Source organism: Cardiocondyla obscurior, linkage group LG10, assembly GCF_019399895.1.
Source record: "Cardiocondyla obscurior isolate alpha-2009 linkage group LG10, Cobs3.1, whole genome shotgun sequence".
NCBI classification, from domain to species: Eukaryota; Metazoa; Arthropoda; class Insecta; order Hymenoptera; family Formicidae; genus Cardiocondyla; species Cardiocondyla obscurior.
The window spans coordinates 6,225,090-6,245,453 of NC_091873.1; the positions used below are offsets into that span (position 1 = coordinate 6,225,090).

A 20,364-nucleotide genomic window follows, 5' to 3' on the forward strand; every position below is an offset into this window, starting at 1 on the left:
TTTCTTTCTGCTTCTCCATATCTACTTATACACTTTCCACTTTTCGCCTTAAACCTAAACTTGCTGCCACTACCATAGTCCCGGGTATTTTGCTAATGTTGCCGCAATCCTCCTCCCTGCAGTATTCAACAGCCACGACCCCACCCCATTTTTCTGTTCTCCTACGACCTTTTTTATACCTCGTAATGCTTTAATGTTGCCCTCAGTCCAGGCCCTCTTCATTAAAACTTTATTAAAGTATCAATTTTTATCTACGCTGCACTTAATAATGCGACAACCATCGGCAAAAATAGCAACCGAACGAATGAAATAAATGCGCGTAATACTTTTTTAAATTTTTGTTTCTTTTATTTTTGTCTCTTTCTTTCTTTTCTTTTTTCTTTTTCTTTTTTTTTTTCTCGGAACGTGGTTATTATTGCCCGCGAACGCGATTTTCTTATTCCGGGATTTCTTTTTAGTTTTGTTTGCAAGTATAATGAGTGCTTGCGATAATAAAAAATCCAATTAAAAGATGAAAAATATCAAATATAAAATACGTTTAAGAAAACGTCTGCATTATTATTCTCTCATTAATGTAACAAGTATTTCTTTTTTTTTTTTCTTTTCTTTTTTATGTCGAACGCGACGAACAAAACCTGACGTTTCCGGAGCTTCGGATCGCTAATGTTGGACACGTCTGTTGCGGATCGTAACGTCATTATCGGTATCGTGATTTTGTGCTATGCCGCATGTCCGCAGCTGTGCCCGTCGTGCAGAATCGCGGCGCGGTGCCGTACATGATAAAACGCGGCGGCATTCAAAATCGAATTCCAAAAACAAAAGCAATTAATCTGGCATATTCGGAGGCTTACCGCTTAATCCATGTTTGGCCGATGCTCGCGCAATGTAGCCGCCACCGCGACGGAATGCCACTTTGGTGCCTGGAATGCGGTGTAACGATCGTAATCACCTAAGATTCAGTTACGGAGGAATGTTTCTCGGTGCGGTATGTACGATAGAGGCCGCGTGGAGGCATTAGAGAGAATAAATAAGCGCGAATTATGATCGATAATCAACAAAATCCGTGCTCGCGGGATGCTGATTGGTTAGGGAATGCACAACAGCTGACTCGCCGAGCTGGCTTATCGCATTTACCTCGTCGAGAGCCTTTATTTTGTTATCAATTCTCCACGTGGCCTTAAACGTAAACGCCGCAATCTCGATTAAAAAAATATCATAGACGCTTCAGAAGGCATTATTTCATGATTAGACCAAACATAAATTAATATAAAAATACATTATTCTTTGTATAATTTTTTTTTTAAATAAGATATTAAAAAAAAATTTATATAAAATAATCTCCTCGTCTTATCTACAATAAATTTAAATTTTGATATAAAAAGACATTCATAATTTACGACGGCTCTTCTTTTTGTGACTATGATATTGCTTTTGTAAAAAAAAAAAAAAATTGTTTTCTTTCATTTTTCTTTTTCTTTTGTAATTTTGAAATAATTTAAAAATTAACGACTACGTTAATTAAGGACTACAATGCCTATCACGACGACGTTTATGATACAACGGCACGGAGGGCATCCTAAATCGATTCCGCGCAGAGAGAAATTTATGCGACAGAATTGGATCGTGACGCAACAACGGGAACCGCTTTAGGTTGCTCGCGCGACAACTTTGCTTCTAATTACTGTACTCCCCCGAGGAACCCCCGCCCATCCGTTCCAAACCGAACACTACCTCAGTGTCTAATTATTGTATGTTAGAGCGAAGATATTTGTGTTCTTGTTCTCCCGGCAGTTGGATACACAATGCGCGATATTCGGTACAAATGGAACTCCGGCCTACAGTCGGTCGGCATCTCGAACGAGGTGGAACTACCGCAGTTTCGCGTGCTCGGTCACAGGCAACGACAGACAACCATACACCTATCTACAGGTAGATATTCCCCTCTTATTCGTTCATTCCTTCTGAACTTGGTTCCAAAAGTTCGCGTGGATGATATATGTATGTATATATTTAATGTCTAAATACCGTACCGCCGTAATGAATTATAAAATAACGCCTCTGGGCGGAGTAGAAAAATTTCTTTTCGTTCTAAAAAAAATATGCGATTAATCACACATACACAGGCGATCGTGACGTGCCTCGTTTTCAATATATATACAATATATATATGTACATATATAAATATATATATTTTTTTTTTTTTTTTATACATTTATACATGTACATAATATATGTATCGAAAGCTAGACAAGTTGTATGTGTGTGAGCATATATACATATATATTGTAATATGAATCCTGTTTTTACCCGCATCAATATGCACCGATCACTGTGTTGTCTTTTCGCGAACACATTTAATAATGTAAGACCAAGCCTGCTACAGTGGGACAGTGTAGTCCTGCAGCCATTCATTCCGACCGATCGACTGATCGACTCATTGGTTCTTATTTACACGGAAAACGCAGACGATAATTAAGTCACGCGTGTTCATCGTTTCCCAGATTTGATTTCCTCTTCACTGTAATGGACGTTATACTATTTTTAATCCCACCGCCCGTAATTGTATATAATTATCAACGTATTTAATTTTATATGAATTATTTTTGAAGCTTTAAATTTAGATTTATTTTATATATTGTATAAAACGCGGATAATACGCGTCTCTGAAACAAACATGCGTATTTCGGGGATATACAAGTTGCTAATAAATTAAAAAAAAAAATAGTATTACGTCCATCTTTGACCTAACATCCACCAACTACAACATTAAAACAAATAATCGACACAACGGACTCGTAAATACGGTAAAGCGCGCCTTCCGCTTCTCGATCATACTCAGCAATCGAGAAGATCGCCCATTACGATCTCTCATTACACGCCAGATAATTCCGCCCACATGCTCCCTTAAAGTCAGTTCGATTTGGGCTCTCGGTAGCTCTCTTCGCAAGGGTATCCCTCATAGAGAAGGACAGAGAGTAAGATAAACCGAAAGAGACAGATAGATAGAAAGAAAGAACGGAACGGAAAATTGTGAACGGAGAGAAAGGGGAAAAAGTGAAAGAGAGCGGACTCGTAAGGTTTGATGGGGGTGCGAGGTAAGTGGAGGCCCCCTCGGAGCTGAAATGCGTTTGAGGGCTTCCGCGAAGGTACGTACCAACCGCGGGGGGTCTCTCTATTTTTTCAGTCGGATACACGATGAGGGACATCCGGTACAAGTGGAACGAGGGCCCAAACAGCGTCGGGGTCAGCAACGAGGTCTCCCTGCCTCAGTTCAAGGTCCTCGGCCATCGACAACGTGCCATGGAGATTAGTCTTACCACCGGTAACGTATAAACACAACCCCACCCCCCCACCACCAACAAATAATTGTTCAACCCTCGCTTTTAACGGCATGGGTAAGGTGGAGAGACACGTGAGCGCTATCCGATGTCCGCAGGCGCAATTGTCGCTCGCAAGAAAAAAAAAGAAAAAAAAAATACCGTCGTAATCCTGTGTACCTTACTTACTTAAAGCCGTCGATCGATCGATCGATCTCTCTCTTTCTCGCGATCTCACGCGTCGCGTACCTTCACGTACTTTTATTTAAATAATTGAGCTGGCTGGCATCGAACGGGATCCGTCGGGCCAAGTCGTTCCTCACTTTCGGCGCCGGTGAATTTCATCGAGAAATCATCGTTACGTTCCTTCCACTTTGGTCGAATGGAATTCTCGAACGAGCAGAATTGTCTTCGCACGTTGGCGCCATGGTGCTTCAACGTCGTCCTCCGCACCGATTTCTCATGTAAATTTTACATGACGTTCAATAATGCGACATACATTTCAGCCAAGGATGTTTATAGCGTTAGCGATTTTTCTCACAAAGTTCATTATCTCTCGATAGGTTCGTACTATTCTTTGATTAAATATCATGCGACAATCTTCGTAAAAAAAAATGAGAAAAAAAAAAAAAGGAAAAAAATAATGTCCTTCGTGTCAATATGTCTTTTCGCGATAATGGCGTGCAAGGAATGAGCTGTCAATTTTCTCGTCAAAACAGAAGTGAGCCATGGGATGCCATCCAGGGATAACTCGATTTTCCATTCTAATCGATTTCTCATTTTTCTTCTTATGCATCCTCGAATCTTTCGATCGGCGCACAATAAACGCCGGCGGTACTATTTCATTGTAACGTGCATGCGTGCGTATCCACACTGACAAACGAACACAATACGGGCACGAAGAGTCGCGCATCAACGATGCGAATTTCACTTAACATCCCCAGCCAGCTCTGGCGCGCCGCATTTCCGACCGGCGCGAGGAATAGAGAGAGCTACTCGCGAACAATGAAATCGCTTTTCCCGACAAAGGCCAGCGGCGGAACGGGATATGAAGCAAGAAGAACGAAGGGAGAATCGAACGGAGGAGAGCGCAACGAAACGGACGAAGAAACGGGAGAGACGGAGAAAGAGAACGATGGTGGAGAAAGAGAGAAAGAGAGAGATGCAAGGAACGAGAAGGCGAGAAAGAGAGAGAGATAAAACGAACAGTGAGGAGGAAGGACAGTGAGCACGGGAGATAAAGAGACATTAAATAGCGCCTCTCCGTCTCCCTGTCCTGACCTTCGATCTTTTAATCGTAGGAAATTACTCGCGGCTGGCCTGCGAGATCCAGTTCGTACGGTCGATGGGCTACTACCTGATCCAGATCTACATACCCTCAGGGCTGATTGTCATAATATCGTGGGTGAGCTTTTGGCTAAACCGAAACGCGACCCCCGCTCGGGTGGCCCTCGGAGTAACCACTGTGCTCACTATGACGACCCTAATGTCCTCAACGAACGCGGCGCTACCAAAGATCTCCTACGTCAAGTCCATCGACGTCTATCTGGGCACCTGCTTCGTCATGGTCTTTGCCTCGTTGCTCGGTGAGTGCGATCGTGTACTCTTCCGTGCCTTTACGTCGCTGCCATTAAGCTTTCCATCCTGCGTCCTCTCATATACTCCGTATAGCTCGGAGCCGTGCCGTTCCAGTAGCGAGCTCGTAGAGTATCGTAGACGGATACTTGTGCAGGGTTCACGTGACAAATGCAAGGGACCCATTTTCCTCGAAATCAGTTACTCGTTTATCGCTGACGCAAGTGTTCACCGCATCGATATTAATCCACGGACGACGTACGGAAATGCCGCTGCTGCGAAAAATCGCGGTCGCGAAATAAGAAAAAAATCAAGCGGCTAAGACAGCCCCCCGCGAATTCGCGAAAGTATGCTAGCTACACGCAGTCCGGCGCTGTGCATTGTTGCGTTTCCACAACCGCGATTGCGAGTATCTCATTACATGACATCAAGGTACTTCGCCGTCGCGGTGATCCGCTCGACCGGAGGGGGTTTCCAGGGAAATGGCTTTCTTCCATCTGCACGTGAGCTCTACACAAGTACCGGGAGCGCAAGCATGAGTGAGATTCTCGACGGATGGAAGTGGGCCCCCGTGAACCGGGCTTCCCGCCCAGATCTTACAGTGGCAGACGTGTCATGGCATTGAATAGTTACGTGTTTTTCATTTCCCGTGGATTCTTATTATTCGCAGAGTACGCCACGGTGGGCTACATGGCCAAGAGGATTCAGATGCGGAAGAACCGCTTCCAAAAGATCGCCGAGAGCATGAAGGCCGCGAGCGAAAATCCAGGACCGCCGCGCGCGCCCGGCGATCACGGCGATCATGCGCCTAAGCAAACTGTGAGTAGCGACGGCCAAGATTGTCGTCGTTCCCAAATTTCTTTCTTCCATGCAGAATGTCGTTTTCTCACCGCGTACATGGCCAGGAGACCCGATAATACTAGCGATCCCCTGGACGATTTTTTACACGCTTTCTTTCAGCAAGTAGACGATCGGCTCTGTCAAGATATCCCAGATGTCCTGATCGTGGCACAATTACAGATTTTATGCATAACTGTAGCACTTGTTTCATAATTTTACGGCTCCCGAGAGCCATGTGATATTACATAAACATACACATACAAATATCATCTGGCTTGCCTACGTCGGCGACAAAGTAAATCTCGAAACAAACTTTAAATTGCGAAATTAAAAAAAGGAAAGAAAAAAAGAATTAACACAAATATAATAATAACCGTTAAAAAATCCTTAACAGGTGGCAATAAATAAATCTTTAACAAACAACGATATAAACGAATATTAAAGCTAATCAAGCTCTTATCTTTCGTCACAAGGACAGGCTCAACAGGACGAAGCCGAGTATTATCCTCGATCCGGTTCAGCACGTATCATCGCGCAATGTAAATATGCACTTTCCGTCCCTCCCCCTCTGACAGATAAAAAAAAAAAGGAAAAAAGTAAAAAAGAAGCGAACTAAAACCGGCAGGCTCAACATACGAAAGGTCAAAAGCTAAAAGGTTCTGCGAAATGAATTTCCCATTCGGCCGTGCAACGCGCCGGACAACGTGTTCCATACCAACACGGACAAGACGCACTATAAATTTTCTTTTAATCTTGGGTATTGTAGACTCCCCTTCCCCTCCTTAGGAAAACAGAAAATATTAAAAGACCGGAAAAAGAAAGAGGACAATGTGGAAGAACGGAAAGAAGTGAGTAAACGAGCGACAGAGATAAACGGGACGGACGACGAAGGACAGTCATAAAACGTCGGATAAGAGGATGAGACGTTTTAATTAATTATTATTACAAAGTTAATTATTCATGTTATCCAGCTTAACGACGTTAGTTAATTCTTTTTATTACGTATTTGATAATTATATTCGGTTACCTTCGAAAATTTTTATTATTGTTTTTCCCGGAATGCGAAAAGAATATTAATAAAACTGTGCTCGATTATTTCGTTCCGATAATTCGGATGCATATTAATAATGCGATTTAATTACCCGGGTGGAAATTTATCTAGCAAATCTGATTTTGCAGCTTGTAATTAGATCGCGGAAATTAAATATATTTCTTAACTAGCGACCAGCTTGGTACTAGCCGTGATACAGTTGTCATTTAAAGAAAAAGAAACAAAGTCTAGCATCGGTCGTATAGTTTTTGTCCGGCGTGTACTGTGTATCTAAATATAGACGTCTAAACTTTTTTCGCCGCGTGCTTGTTTACTGTTTTGTCTTGACCATACGCAAAGTTCGACTGCCGAATTCGTCGGGCAAGCCGGTTCTTGCCGCCCGCCGCCCGCGCGTCCTCCACCTTGCGAATTTCGAGCGCAAGGTGCCGGCCAGATGTAAACACACGCGCGTACTCACACTACGACGGCGGGCGGCATGAACCGGCTGGCCCGATGAATTCGGCCGTCGAGCGTTGTCGAGCGTTGCGTAAGATCAACACACAACAGTAGATTAGTACGCGACGAAAAACGTTTAGATATCTAGATTTTTTTGGCTCGTTATTAGTTAGACATAATTATTTAGTATCAAGTATGTTTTGAGCGTTACATTTCTGGCTCAGTTCTGGACAGTTTTGCTAGACAGCCACGAGAAGAGCCACGAATTGGCTAACTAATTTTTAGATAACGGGGGGAATTAATTTTCCACTCGGGTTAACGTTAAAAGTGACAAGGGTTATGAGAAATATTTTGCAATCTTGTGATTTTTCGATAGACAACTGTAACCGTGTAATCTCTTTATATTAATATTAATTTTAAAAGCCAGAAATTAAATTCGAACGCGCAATACCATTTTACATCAAATATCAGTCTTTTATAACGACTAATGGTTTTTGTATCAATAACGAATGATATTAATTTCTCCGGCATCTCATCCCGACAGTGCCATTAACATCACATACACCAGCTTTCGATTGAATTTTCACTGACCCCGGTTTTTTTGCTTGAGCACGAGCAACCGCACCGCGTGTTTCTACGAACCGCGGTACTTTTACGAGAGACTTTTCCTATTTCACGCTGAAACATTTATGGAACAAACGAGCAGACGCGAGTCGCGACAGCGACGTAATAAAAAAAAATATTTAAAAAAATAAAAAAAATATGGGAAAAAAAAGAAAGAAAGAAAAAAAAAAAAACGAAAACCAGGTGAGTCTCTCGAATACCGAACGCTCCGATGGCTACGTAAAGTCGGACGTCACCGCGCTGAACGATAAAAATATACACTGCCCAGTACCTCGGTGTCGCATGCCAATCCGACAAAATTCGGGGTAAACCTCGGGTGAGGGACGCCCCACGGCAAACTGCCGTGTCTCTTGTAAGTGGTCCCATGTTGTCCAGGAGGTGCGGTTCAAGGTGCACGACCCAAAGGCACACAGCAAAGGTGGGACTCTCGAGAACACCATTAACGGTCGCGCCGATGAAGAATCGGGGGGCGCGCCGCAACATATTATTCATCCTAACAAGGACATCACCAAGCTCTACGGTATGAGTAGACCATGTACGCACTTTTATAACACTTTTTTAACCCCCCGCCTGGCAAGCTATCAAACAATATTCGGTTCTTAGCTTGGCAGGCTGTCTATTTCAACGAGCTTCTGAACGGTGGTTAATAAACGCAGCTGCGCGGTTCAACCGTCAGCGAGCTCGGAAAGCCACCGGCGTGGTGTCATCGCTGGGTAAAGGGCCTGAAACAAGGCCGTCAATTGCGCAATATGAACGTCGAGTACTTTGAACCTCGCGAAGACCATAGAATATTCATACCCGATGATACCACGCACCTGCGCCCGGTCGCTGTATTATATATATATATAAAAAGAAAAAAGAAAAAAAAAAAGGAAAATAAATATATATATATGTATACACATATTTTCTCTACGCTTGTAACACCGTCCGAAAAAGCTTGTCACTGATCATCTCATAAAAAGCTTCTTGCATTTTAAGATACGTACAACATATCTACAACGTATTACGATGCACTATTAGATCTGCTTTTTGTACTTTACTGAAGTAAACGGCACCGCGCGAACTCGGAAGCTCACTGAAATATGCAATTCTCTTCCCCACGGCCCTGCGCGCCGCAATTATTCTAAGCTACTTTGACGTTCCTTATACAGGCATCACGCCGTCGGACATCGACAAGTATTCCCGCATCGTATTTCCGGTATGTTTCGTTTGCTTCAATCTGATGTACTGGATTATTTACCTACACATCAGCGACGTGGTCGCGGACGACCTCGTGCTGCTCGAGGAGGCCAAGTAAACGACGGCGTCGCAGTGCTCCGAGAGCGAGAGGGAAAAAACGGGCGAAAGAGTGCGGCAGAGACGGGCATTCTTACGCGCGGGAACGAAGATCAAGACCGATTCGCGACGGAGGAGGCGAAAGCGGTTCGAGGAGGATAAGTCGAGGCGCAAATTCGGTGACTACTGCGGGACAGAAGTAGAAGAAGCGAGTAGTATAAAGCGAAACGAGACAGCCGTATCGGGCTCGCACAGGCCGGAGGGTTTCGAAACATGCGCTCAGAGGGTCCGTCTCGAGAGAACGATAGCCAGCTTCCCTATTGGAAGCAGTACCGGGACGAACACGGGCGGCCGCGCGAGTAACCTGAAACCGCGGTAGGACTACTTGACGATCTCGGCGATTAGAGACGGACGAGACGTGGCCTCGCAATCAGACGGCCACGATCGGTTCGGGCGCGCTGACTTCCTAAACGCGCGCCACCCCCGCTACTTGCCCGGCTGTCGGAATTTTTACCAAGCTAAAGGCCCTTCGTCGATCAGCGATCACGGGCACGCGTTAAGCCTCCGGTTATCGTCTGCTGTCCACGAGGCGTCTTCGTCAAAGACTCAATATATATACATAAATATATATTATATATATATTATAAATAGATACGTCGCGCGATAGAAGTATATACGTCGCGGCGCAAGCGGAAACGGCAAGCAGGAAGCTCAATCGCAAAAGCGAATCCACGAGCATACATACCATAAAACATTGCCAGTCTAGGTATCTCTAGTTCTTAAACGGAGAAAATACCTTCGATATAAACACTTGTCAATTTAGCCACCATTATATATAGTAACGTTAACTAACGCTAAGAACAACGCCGAGACTCATCGGTTTAAAGCGACGATTCAATCGGGAGCAGCCGGGGGATGGAAAAATATAGGATTATCGACGTTCGTCGAAGTCGAGGATGAATCGTCGCTGTGACGCCGTCAGCAGCGTTTGCGCGCAGAGAAAACGCGGCGGAAATCGCATGGTGGCATGTGTGTGTGCGTGCGCTAGCGTGTGTGTGTGTGTGCGTGTGTGTGCATGCGTGCGAACGAGAGAGGCAGAGAGTGAGAAGAGAGAACGAGAGTAGAAACGAATGAGCGTAAGCGTTAACGTGTGCGTGAAAGTGCGTGCGGAAAGAGCAAGAAAAAAGAAAAGAAAAATAGAAAAAAGAAAAGGAAAAAGAAAAAGAAATAAAGAACGGCGGAAAGTTTATATTCCGAACGAAGAAATACAATGTACTATCGGAGACTGGTGCGACTTATTATCTAAGTAAGTACAGTAATTAATATGTATATTAATATATATATACGCGCGCGCGTACGCGGCCACGTTAGGTACGCGCGTACACGCATATTAGACACGTGCGTGCACACATGCGTACGCGAGACGCGTACGGAGGATCGATGAGTATTCTGAGCGCGATCCGCGAAGGTAGACGACGGCAAAAAAAAAAAAAAAAAATGAGAAGCGATAAAAAGAAGGATAACGCGACGCAGGACGCCCACGACGAAAGCGGCTCGGGTTTCACGGTAGCGGCCTCACTTTTCAGCATCCGCATTTATTTGGATTACGGCCAAGTGGGAGCCCAGGTCACTTTTTTTATTTCGTAGGACTTTTTTACGATTTTTCACGGCGCGACTTTTGTATTTCTCTGTGCGTATGACTCGCGTCGCCGCTGCCGAAATCGGTGTAACTATCGTCACTCGTCCCGGGGCGTTTTTTTTTATTTATTTTTTCTCTTCTTTTATTTTTCGTACGCGTGTACGTGCGTGTGCACATGGCTCAATCGGGAGTACTCTTAGCTCGTAACTACGTAGTCGCGACTGTTTACGTAGGGAAGCTCCCGGGATGTATAATGATTATAGATCGGTCGTAAAAACACTCCAATCGAGTCGTGAAAATCGAGAGGGACAAAACGGACCAAGGCGGAATGCAGCTTGGCGTTCCACTTTCGCGTCGAAAGAAAGCTTTTGCTAAGGAATAATTAATTTATAATTGACAGACACACAGTGTCGCGGGATCATACTTCATTTTACTGTACATCGGAAAACAATAGCGAGGAAAAAACAAAAAATAATAATAATACAAAACAAAGCTAATAAAAATTAATCCGTGCAGTTGCGAGTATTGTCCTTAAATTACATATCTTTATTCGTACCGCCTACGTGATAGCCGCGACTAATCTCATCGATTTGATTCGCAATTTATTCCGCGAACGTCCTTTGAAGTAAATACTTATGCAAGATGAGAGAGACAGCGAAATAATATACGCTTTCATTTTGCGTGGGCTACTTTTCGAGCTTTACACGAACGTTCTTGTTTCGGCGTATTTCGTTGTCCAATGTTTTGTCAATTTAATTAACGTTAATTGCACGGTGCTCTACTTCATCCTCTCCGGAGTAGCTCACTGTTTGCGCTTTCTAAAATCCCGTTCGCCATTACAGACCATCGATCACTTATACAAAAAGTTACGAAAACCTGTAAACCCGGAACTTTTTTCTTTACGCCTTTCATATAAAAATTTCCCGATCGAGTGCTTTCCTTCAAACGCAGTCGATTATTCTTCCGCAAAAGTCAATCCCTGTCCTTTGTTTAAATAATTTTCCCACAATCGCCCGTCGATACGCGTCGGCAATTAAATATTCAATTCATCGTTTCGGCTTAATTTAAGATTTATCGAAAGGTAAAGGTTTCGCCAGCGCAACATATTTATTTTAAAACTTCCTTTCCCTTGTCTAAAGTTTACGAGCCTTCAAGTGCTCGCGATGTAAGAACAATCGAGCGGCATTCTTTCGGAATTGAACTTCTGGTGTTTATGATTTAAGAGAAGCGCGGAAAAAAAAAACTTCCGGGGACATAATATATACATGCAAGCTTTCTTTTTGCCGGCCTTTCTCTCTTGCCCCTCGGACGGTAGCGGCTGACTGCAAGCTGGGCCGTGGAAGCTTGCCATTCAGGATATCGACCAGCTGACACGCCCAACCCACCCTCTGACTCTTTCTCATCCCTTCTATGCCGCCGCTCTTACTCTTCCTCTCCCTGTTCTCGTCCTCCATTCTACTTTGCAATCGCCAAATAGTCCGTTTACCAAGCGCTACTGTCACTCTCGCGTTTAATAAGAACTTCGCCTCGGCGATCTCCGCGAGAATTTATTATGAAAATAACTAATCCGCAGTCGAGAATTCCGCCTCGGTCCACCATCTATCTCGGATATCCGAAAGATACGAAGGAGGGACCGTCGTACTCGAACGTCACATTTATCAATCGAAAACGCTGAGCCGTACGATTCTTCGACGCATAAAAGTCAGAACAATTTCGACAAAAATTCGTCAAGTATTCGTTAATTCGAACAAATATGATTTTATTATCGCAAATAAAATATCAGTGATTTTTTTTATATTCGCGACATCGAAATTTTCGAATCGGATTCGAATCGCTGTACATATTCCGCGTAAAACGACCGTGCACGCGCGACAGTCTTCTTGTCTTTTCACCGCACGTTGTCATTACTCGGCGGGCTTGCGTCTCGCTAGATTCGACCACGACGATTCGCCACCACGGTCACAATCAACCGCGGCATTCCGCTCGCGCGTACACATCCGACCACTTATTTCGCTTTTGCGTTCACCGCGAATGCCCGGCATCCGGGTTTTCAATCGCGGTGAAGCCGCGACGGTAATGCGAGCGACGGCGACGGCGAGCTCGCCGCGACGGCGAGAAAAGCGCGAAATCGCGTGCCCGGCCCTCGTTCGTTTCTTTCTTCGGCTGCGCTCGTACATAATATATAAGTATTGATACATTTCTCCACGTCCGCCCCAACCGGAAGCGTTGTGTGCAATTTATATAACTGTACATCCGTTATCTACTCGGAGCCTCTATAATAAGGGAGAGAGTGAGAGAAGTGAGAAAGAGAGGATCTAACTCGTTTTATTGTTGTGATATATTCTATGGTAGCTATATGCATTTATTCGCGCGTATGAGTGACATATACGCGTGCCTATAATTGTTTGCCATATACGCCAGGATCTTTAAGCTGGGTGGACAAACGGCGGGAATTGGCGTATCCACGTATCGAAGACGGTGAGAAGAAAAAAAAAATAAAAATAAAAGAAAAAAAAAAATAATAAAAAAAACTCTTCCTTAGGTAGACGTAACAAGTTAGATGTAAAGTAAAGCAAATAATTAAATAACGTAATGATTAATTAACTCTAACGGATTAACGAAATAATTAACTGTAATGAAACGCGCCGCGGTGGCGTCCCGCGGCGTAACGTTACGTAAGTTCTCGATATCGCGAATGAACGATTATTCTTTTCGAGCGCGCGATATTAAACCGATTCGTCAGCCGTTAATGTAACGATGACGAACGACGCCGTGTATGATTCCGAATGATCGATCGCGCATTAATTTCTTAATTGATAACGACACGGCGCGCGTCCGCACGCGGTCTTTTAGATGGCACTCTTTACGCATTTACAGCTCGTTTGATCGTCGCATAAAAAAAATTTCGTTACTTTTACGTTGTTCGTATAAGGCATTCGTAAACGCTCAAGTTTCTAATAACATAAGTTTTGCTTGATCTCAATAAAAAGTATTCAAAGTTAGGGACAACTTTGCTAATCCAACGTTACAGATTTTAAACGCAGAGCTCGTAAATTAAGTGCATTCACATACGATAATTCGTCGCTCAACGCGATTCCTTGTGCCGAATATTTAAACAAGCAGAAAGAAAAAAAAAGAGAGAGAGAGAGAAGGGAAAGAAAAGAGAGAGTAAAGAAAAAAAGAACGCGTACAATGTAAGCGCAAATCGACATATGCACGTCGTAAGGGACGCGCCAATTCCCCACAGACGTCACAATCGACCATTATTATTATTAGCCTCAGTGAAATTTTTATTACCTTTATGATTATCTTTATTACCGTTAACGTTACAAATAACCGTTTAAAGATTGCAACGTTCTTTATCCTCTGGCAGGATGACTAATTACGTTATCGGCGGGCACTTGCATAATATCGCGTATATTACCAAATAGATGAAATCGTTATAAAGATAAAGAGTACCGGCGCGCAGGCATCTTGGGATTTAATGAAAAGGAAGAGAGAGAGAAAGAGAGAGAGAGAAAGAAAGAGAGAGAGATACAGAAAAAAAAATACAGAAAAAAAAAATACACAGAAATATTAATATTATATAAATCGATCACATTTTGTAAATACGAGTTTTATACAGAGCATTGTATTCGTTAAACAAAGAGAGTACCTATTGCGAAGTAATATATATACATATTATATATATTATACATACATATATATATATACATATTATATATATATATACGCAAATGTAGTGCACACGAAAATGTGACTGTTCGCACGTATTTAGGTAAATCACTTTTAAAGTATAGGAAAAAGAGAAAACCAAAGTAGACTGGAAGAACGTTGGAGGAGCCGTGAAAATTAGTGCGTACGTTCATACGTTCGTTCGTTCAGCATTCGTTCGCTAGTCCGCTCGTCCCCGTGCGTTCATTCGCGGCGAACGGTAGGTCGTAAAAAAATCGACACCTCGAAATTGATTACTCCGACTGTCTACTAACGATAAACGGTGATCTCAGAGCGTATATCCTACTCGCGATCGCCGGCGAAGACGGCCGGAAGAGCCGATCTATGTACGCACGCTCGTATAAAACTTTTACATTTATCCATTTATGCGTAGATAAGAACGACGACGTGAGAGTACGTCACGCGGTCGAGCCTTTTCTCGGTCCATCCACATGTTGTGCACGCGCGATCATTACTCGTCCACGTACGAGAACATGAAGGGGAAAAAAAAAGGGAAAATTTGCTCAAAACACGGTTGTCTAAGTCGCCGAGCAGAGTCGCGAACGATTTTCAGTTTCATAGACGCGGTCGTCAAAATTTTAATATCACTTCTATACGCGGATCAGCGGGCGGAAATTGCGGGGAACTTTTTGTAAAATAGAATAGCTTTATTTCAGCTAACATCGCCTCGTTTCATAACGACGTAATAATTACGAGGGATCGTCGACGAGCGAAGCACTCTCGCGTCGTCCGGTCGTCTTTGTCGCGGGAATTTTTCCGGGCAACATCTAAGCGAGCGGAACATCGCCACCGGGCAAGTGTATTTTAACGAGACCACGACAGTTTAAGCCGCGTTGTAACAAAAACTGCCAACTTCATATTGCAATATACGTTATAGTCAATCGTGGCGGTACCAAAAAGGGAAGGAAAAAAAAAAAGAAAAGAATATAAAAAAAAATCTACGGGTATGAAGCGAGCGATGCAACCATTCGAGTGACGTTGAACGTCGATGTACCTTTGATCGCGTCGATTTGAAATATTCCGCGGAAGATTCGCACATCTCGAACAGTGGGGGCGAACAAATTGACTTCTATTTTTATTGACGTGGGTAACCAAAGCCGAGGTATTCAATCGATCGCACGCGCATTCCGGAATAATTACGTAATTCCACAGAGTTTCCACAAATGAATTTTAAGTCTAAACGATAAGGAAGTTATCTTATTTTATTTTTTAATTTAAGGCATTAGACGGCGCGTTAATACTGTTCATTAATTAACAACGTTGAACTTTACTTCACAATTATTCTGTGAATATACCATATTGTAAATAAATATATCGTATTGTACATAATGAACTTACGTTAAGCGTATAATTATATATAAGTAAAAAAAGAATTATTATGTTAATGTTATCCTGTTATCCGCGCAGTATTAATATCAGCGTTGCGAGTGCTCGTATAAGTAGTTTACGGAATAAGCGAGCGAGCGATTGAAGCAATACATTAATTAATCACAAAGCGTAATGCTACGTAAAAAAAAAAAAATAAAAAAGAAAAAAAAGAGGGAAAAAAAGAAATCAGAATCTTTCGGAATCGAGGAAGGAAATTGGAGGGAAAAAAGACTGGCGACATTGCACAAGCGTATTGTACACGTCGACTACGACGGCATAGCGATCGTTTGCATTTAACCGCTCCTAAAACATCTCACGCTTGTCGCCGGAGATTCCAGAGTTTCGTAGCAACTGCTTCCGATATTCCTCGCCGTTTACTCGACACAGTTGGGAATTTCGACGCGGCGATCGCAGGCCGCGTCCGTGGATCGCTCCACGAATTTCGGAGATGCAATCTTCACTTATCGCGGAATTGAGATCGTTTCCGCTCTCCGGTGAGAAGGAACTTGTCACGCATTGCAATCGAAAACCGCTTCGCGAGCTATCTCGATCGCCCGGAATCGGCGAGAAACGCAAATACGACGGAGGCTTCTTCCCTCCTCCCTCCCCCCCCTCTTCCCCCCGGCACCCTTTCGCGGGGGTTGAAAAGACGAGGGAAAGTTATTTACGTTGCGACTGAGCAGGGAAAAGCGTGGCCCGGCGTACGCGAACGAGACTGAACGGAAGAACGTGGACGAAAACGTGGCGCGACGAGTCGTCTCGACGAGAGTACCAAATTCTAAAATGTATTTAAAAAGAACACACGCTAATTGCATTATACTGTAGAAACGTATTCTACAAAACCGTAAATTGTAAGAAAGACAATGTAGATACACACGAAAAATCGGAACACACGCATACGACACGGGACACCCGGCTGTCTCACGTAAACGATATACACACACAACACGTACACGTAAACACGTACCGGACATCTAAAAATACCTTCTAGATCGGGCGATTACCATCTCGAGAAGCGATTATATATAATTAATGATATATACTTATATATATACCGGCACTTGGTAGACAGGTACACGTACCGAGTATACCTACACTACCTGCAACTTTCTACTCGGCTGCGACGCCGATTGTGCGAGGTACACAAAAATTAAAAAAAAAAAAAATAAAAAATAAAGAGTGAGAGCGCGAAAGTGAGAGAGAGAAAAAGAAAGAATGAGAGTGAGAATGATAGCGAAAGAAAGACAGAAGGAGAAAAGAAAGCGTAAAGGCTGATGAACAAAAAAAAGAGATAAAAAAATACTACAAAAATCTATGTAACGGTGGGGAAGAGACGTGTAATGTTCGTTTGTACGGCGCGCAATAGTGCGGAATATACGCATAATAGCTAGACATAGACTAATAGATCCGGAAATACGAGTGTCTGCCGTAATCGGGAGTGTATCCGTTCGTGTAAGAATGTACGCGTGTCTACTACGTACGCGGAAGTACGTGCGTGAGAATCTCCGTGGTCTGTAATCCCATTGCGGATGTTCCTGTTCCTCAAGACAGCGACAGAAGAAGAGGATGATTGCGGGGGTCGAACGACGACGAAGATGACGAAAAAAAAGAAAAAAAAAAAAAGAAAAAAAAAGGAAAAAAATGACAAACTTATCGAGATTTTGTAGATATTCGAATCGCGCGGGGGCCGCCAGATCTGCCCGAATGTACACGCTGAATTTTCTTTTTTTTTTCTCTTTTTTTTTTTTCTCTTCATCCCTCGTACGCACGAATACAGTTCTCGCGAGCGAAACCAGGGCTAGATATACACCTGACAGTTTTACCGTCGAGAATCGTTCTAAGAACGATGACCGATTTCATCAAGCACTCTTCCTTCAGCTCTGACTAACAATCACCGACGGTTCCTCTACTTTAACAGCACGTAAAAAGATATTAAAAAAAAAAAAAGAAATATATATATATATTATATATATACCAAAAGTGTATGTAGTAAAAAATTTGACTGATTCGCACCGAACGTGGACCTCTAGCGTTTATCGTATCTAAAGTAAAATATTACAAATGTTTTCTAGTAACAGAAATAATTAACAATTAATACTTATCAAACGCGAAAAGGTCGGCAAGAAGAGAATTGCATTTTAAAGTTGTTACAAATTTAAGAGAAGTTAATTATAATAGTAAAATAGATAAAGAAAAAAAAAAAAAAAATCGGTCAGTAGAGAGTAACACGTAATTTTTATCGAACTTCCTCGTGTTAACGAACGAAAAGATTGCACTGTCACCAGGATACCTTGCTGCCGCGTTTTTTTATATTTTTTTTTCGAAAAAGAGAAACAACAGGTTTAAGAAAATAAAAAATAAATATAAAAAACAAGGCAGTAAAACGAAAGAGTGATATCGTGTTCCAATAAAGACGTCCAACCTGGAGCAAGAAGGAGCAGAAAAGTCGCTTTGAAAAGAGTAAAACTTTTGAGTGTGCATCAGCCTGAGTAATCTGACGTTAAGAAAAACATTACCGACGCGTAAAAATGAAAAAGCGGAAGACATCCTGCTAAAATAGAAAGGGGAAGTAGGTCAGATCCCGGCAAACGCCCTCATTTACGATTAGGCGCGCGCTATTAAGGCCATTTTTTGTAATATCCGAATAAAATGCATGGTCGATGATGACGTAACGAAAATTTACTTCTTCTCTGCGCTCGAACGACTGAACCTTCAAAGCTCAGGAGCATCGGAATTCGTGCTAGCGTCATCGGAATGATGCGCTCCTCGGCTGCAGCTCTACGCGAGGATTTTGCGAGCTTTCGGTAATTTTCAACGCAACGCACGGTCGACAAATGATTTTTTTTTTATCTATCTTTTACCGGCCCGAGGTTATTCAATTCATTGCGAAGACAAAGCCCACGTAAGTGAAGGAATGCGTGTTAATTATCGCGCCGCGTTACAAGAAAAAGGGAGTCAACGAGCGGCGAGGCGAGATGCGAGAGTTCTAGTTAACTTGCTCATTGAAATAATATTCTAAATAACGTACGCGTAATAGAACGAAAGTCTAGATGCACGTCACCAAGGCGCAGACTAATTCCACGTATACAAATAAGTGAAAACCGGCGCGGACGTAGGCGCCGGGGATTCGCGCACGCCTCCAAGTCGTATAATTTAATAGAGGAAGGGGACGTTTTGATTTCCGACGAGATGTTAAAATCGGCGATCCCGAGACGTCGCGAGCCTGCGACTCTCCGCTCGTACGTTACGTTAATTAGAGATATCCTCACACGAGTACAACGATCCGATTCGCTGAGCGAGGCTCTTCGTCGATCAGGATTCTGATCCGTATCTTAACGCGTCGGCGGGTGCTTTCGTTCTCATCATCAATAAATAGAATAAGGATTAAAATAGACTGCCGCATTACTCGCGGGACTCGGCACGAACGTTTCGCGCGAGGTAAATTACCTTTCACCTTTCCCTTCGTATACCTATGATTTGTAATTGAAAATAAAGACTCGACTCCGAATGAGAGCATCTACGTCGTGATATCCTTGCCTAGGATAAGGATCGATGTGCAACGAGCGTATGATCGAGGAGACTCCTGTCCGCGCGAGAATCGTTACCACCCGCGGGATAATCGTCGCCAGCGCGCGAACACGATCGTTATAATGTAAAGTTTTTATTGCGTGAGTAAAGCATTGTGTTATCGACCAGAAAGTATGTGCGTACCTTGCAAAGTCTCGTCCTTCTTCTCGAGGGCCATCACGAAGAGCTCCACGTCAGGCGTGCCATCGCTTCGTCGACATCGCGCCATCGCTTCGTCGCCTTCGCGCCATCGCTTCGTCGCCTTCGCGCCATCGCTTCGTCGCCTTCGCGCCATCGCTTTGTCCTGAACAATTAACTAAAAAAGATTTCGTTACAATTAATATTTAATTAGACTTTTTTTTTATGTTAATTTTCAGAGTTGTATATTTTATATTTTTATACTATTGTATTTTTATATCTTTGTTATATTTTTATATTTTATATTTTACTCGGCTCGACTTTGTCGCCGCAAAAAAATAATATAATTCGCATACCCTTTCTCGGTTCGTTTGCGGAATCGTCTACATTTTCCACGGGACACTCGAATCCTTGGAGTTCGTCTTTTGCAGCCTCAAGAAATCCAATTGCACTCGCGAATGAATTACTCGTGCACAAGTACAAAAATCCGAATCTACAGTTCAGGAAAGCGAATTCGCGACGAAGCCGTTAGATCAGAGTAAGAACTTCCTCGAAGCGGGGGGAGAGGGGAAGGAGGGACGAAAGTGGCGACGCGGTCCTCCCGAATTTCCGCGATTTCGCTTTTTAATCGTCGATTCGCGGCACTCCTAGCTATCACCCGGCAAGCTGAACCCCATCGCGACCGAAATACAACCCGTTCCGTCCCTCAAACGCGACAAAACCGTTGAATCGAAGAACTTTCTCGACGCGGGGGGAGGGGAAGAGGGAAGGAAGTGGCGTCGCGGTCCTTCCGAATTTCC

General features: G+C 43.3%; 1 protein-coding gene across 7 annotated transcripts in view; it reads left to right on the forward strand.

The window, feature by feature from the left end:
* The window catches only part of Rdl (Resistant to dieldrin), a 77,344-nt gene extending 57,786 nt beyond the window's left edge, over positions 1-19,558 (forward strand). For 2 of the 7 annotated variants that reach the window (XM_070663002.1, XM_070663007.1), the window contains exons 6-10: positions 3,185-3,322; positions 4,619-4,903; positions 5,563-5,711; positions 8,218-8,377; positions 8,994-19,558. In XM_070663002.1, the coding sequence (XP_070519103.1) occupies positions 3,185-3,322; positions 4,619-4,903; positions 5,563-5,711; positions 8,218-8,377; positions 8,994-9,139 (878 nt within the window). In that variant the 3' untranslated portion in view covers positions 9,140-19,558. Of the gene's footprint in view, positions 1-1,791; positions 1,930-3,184; positions 3,323-4,618; positions 5,712-8,199; positions 8,378-8,993 lie in introns of those variants that run through there. The other 5 variants (XM_070663009.1, XM_070663004.1, XM_070663006.1 and 2 more) reach the window with 5 other exon arrangements.
* Positions 19,559-20,364: the final 806 nt, after the last annotated feature.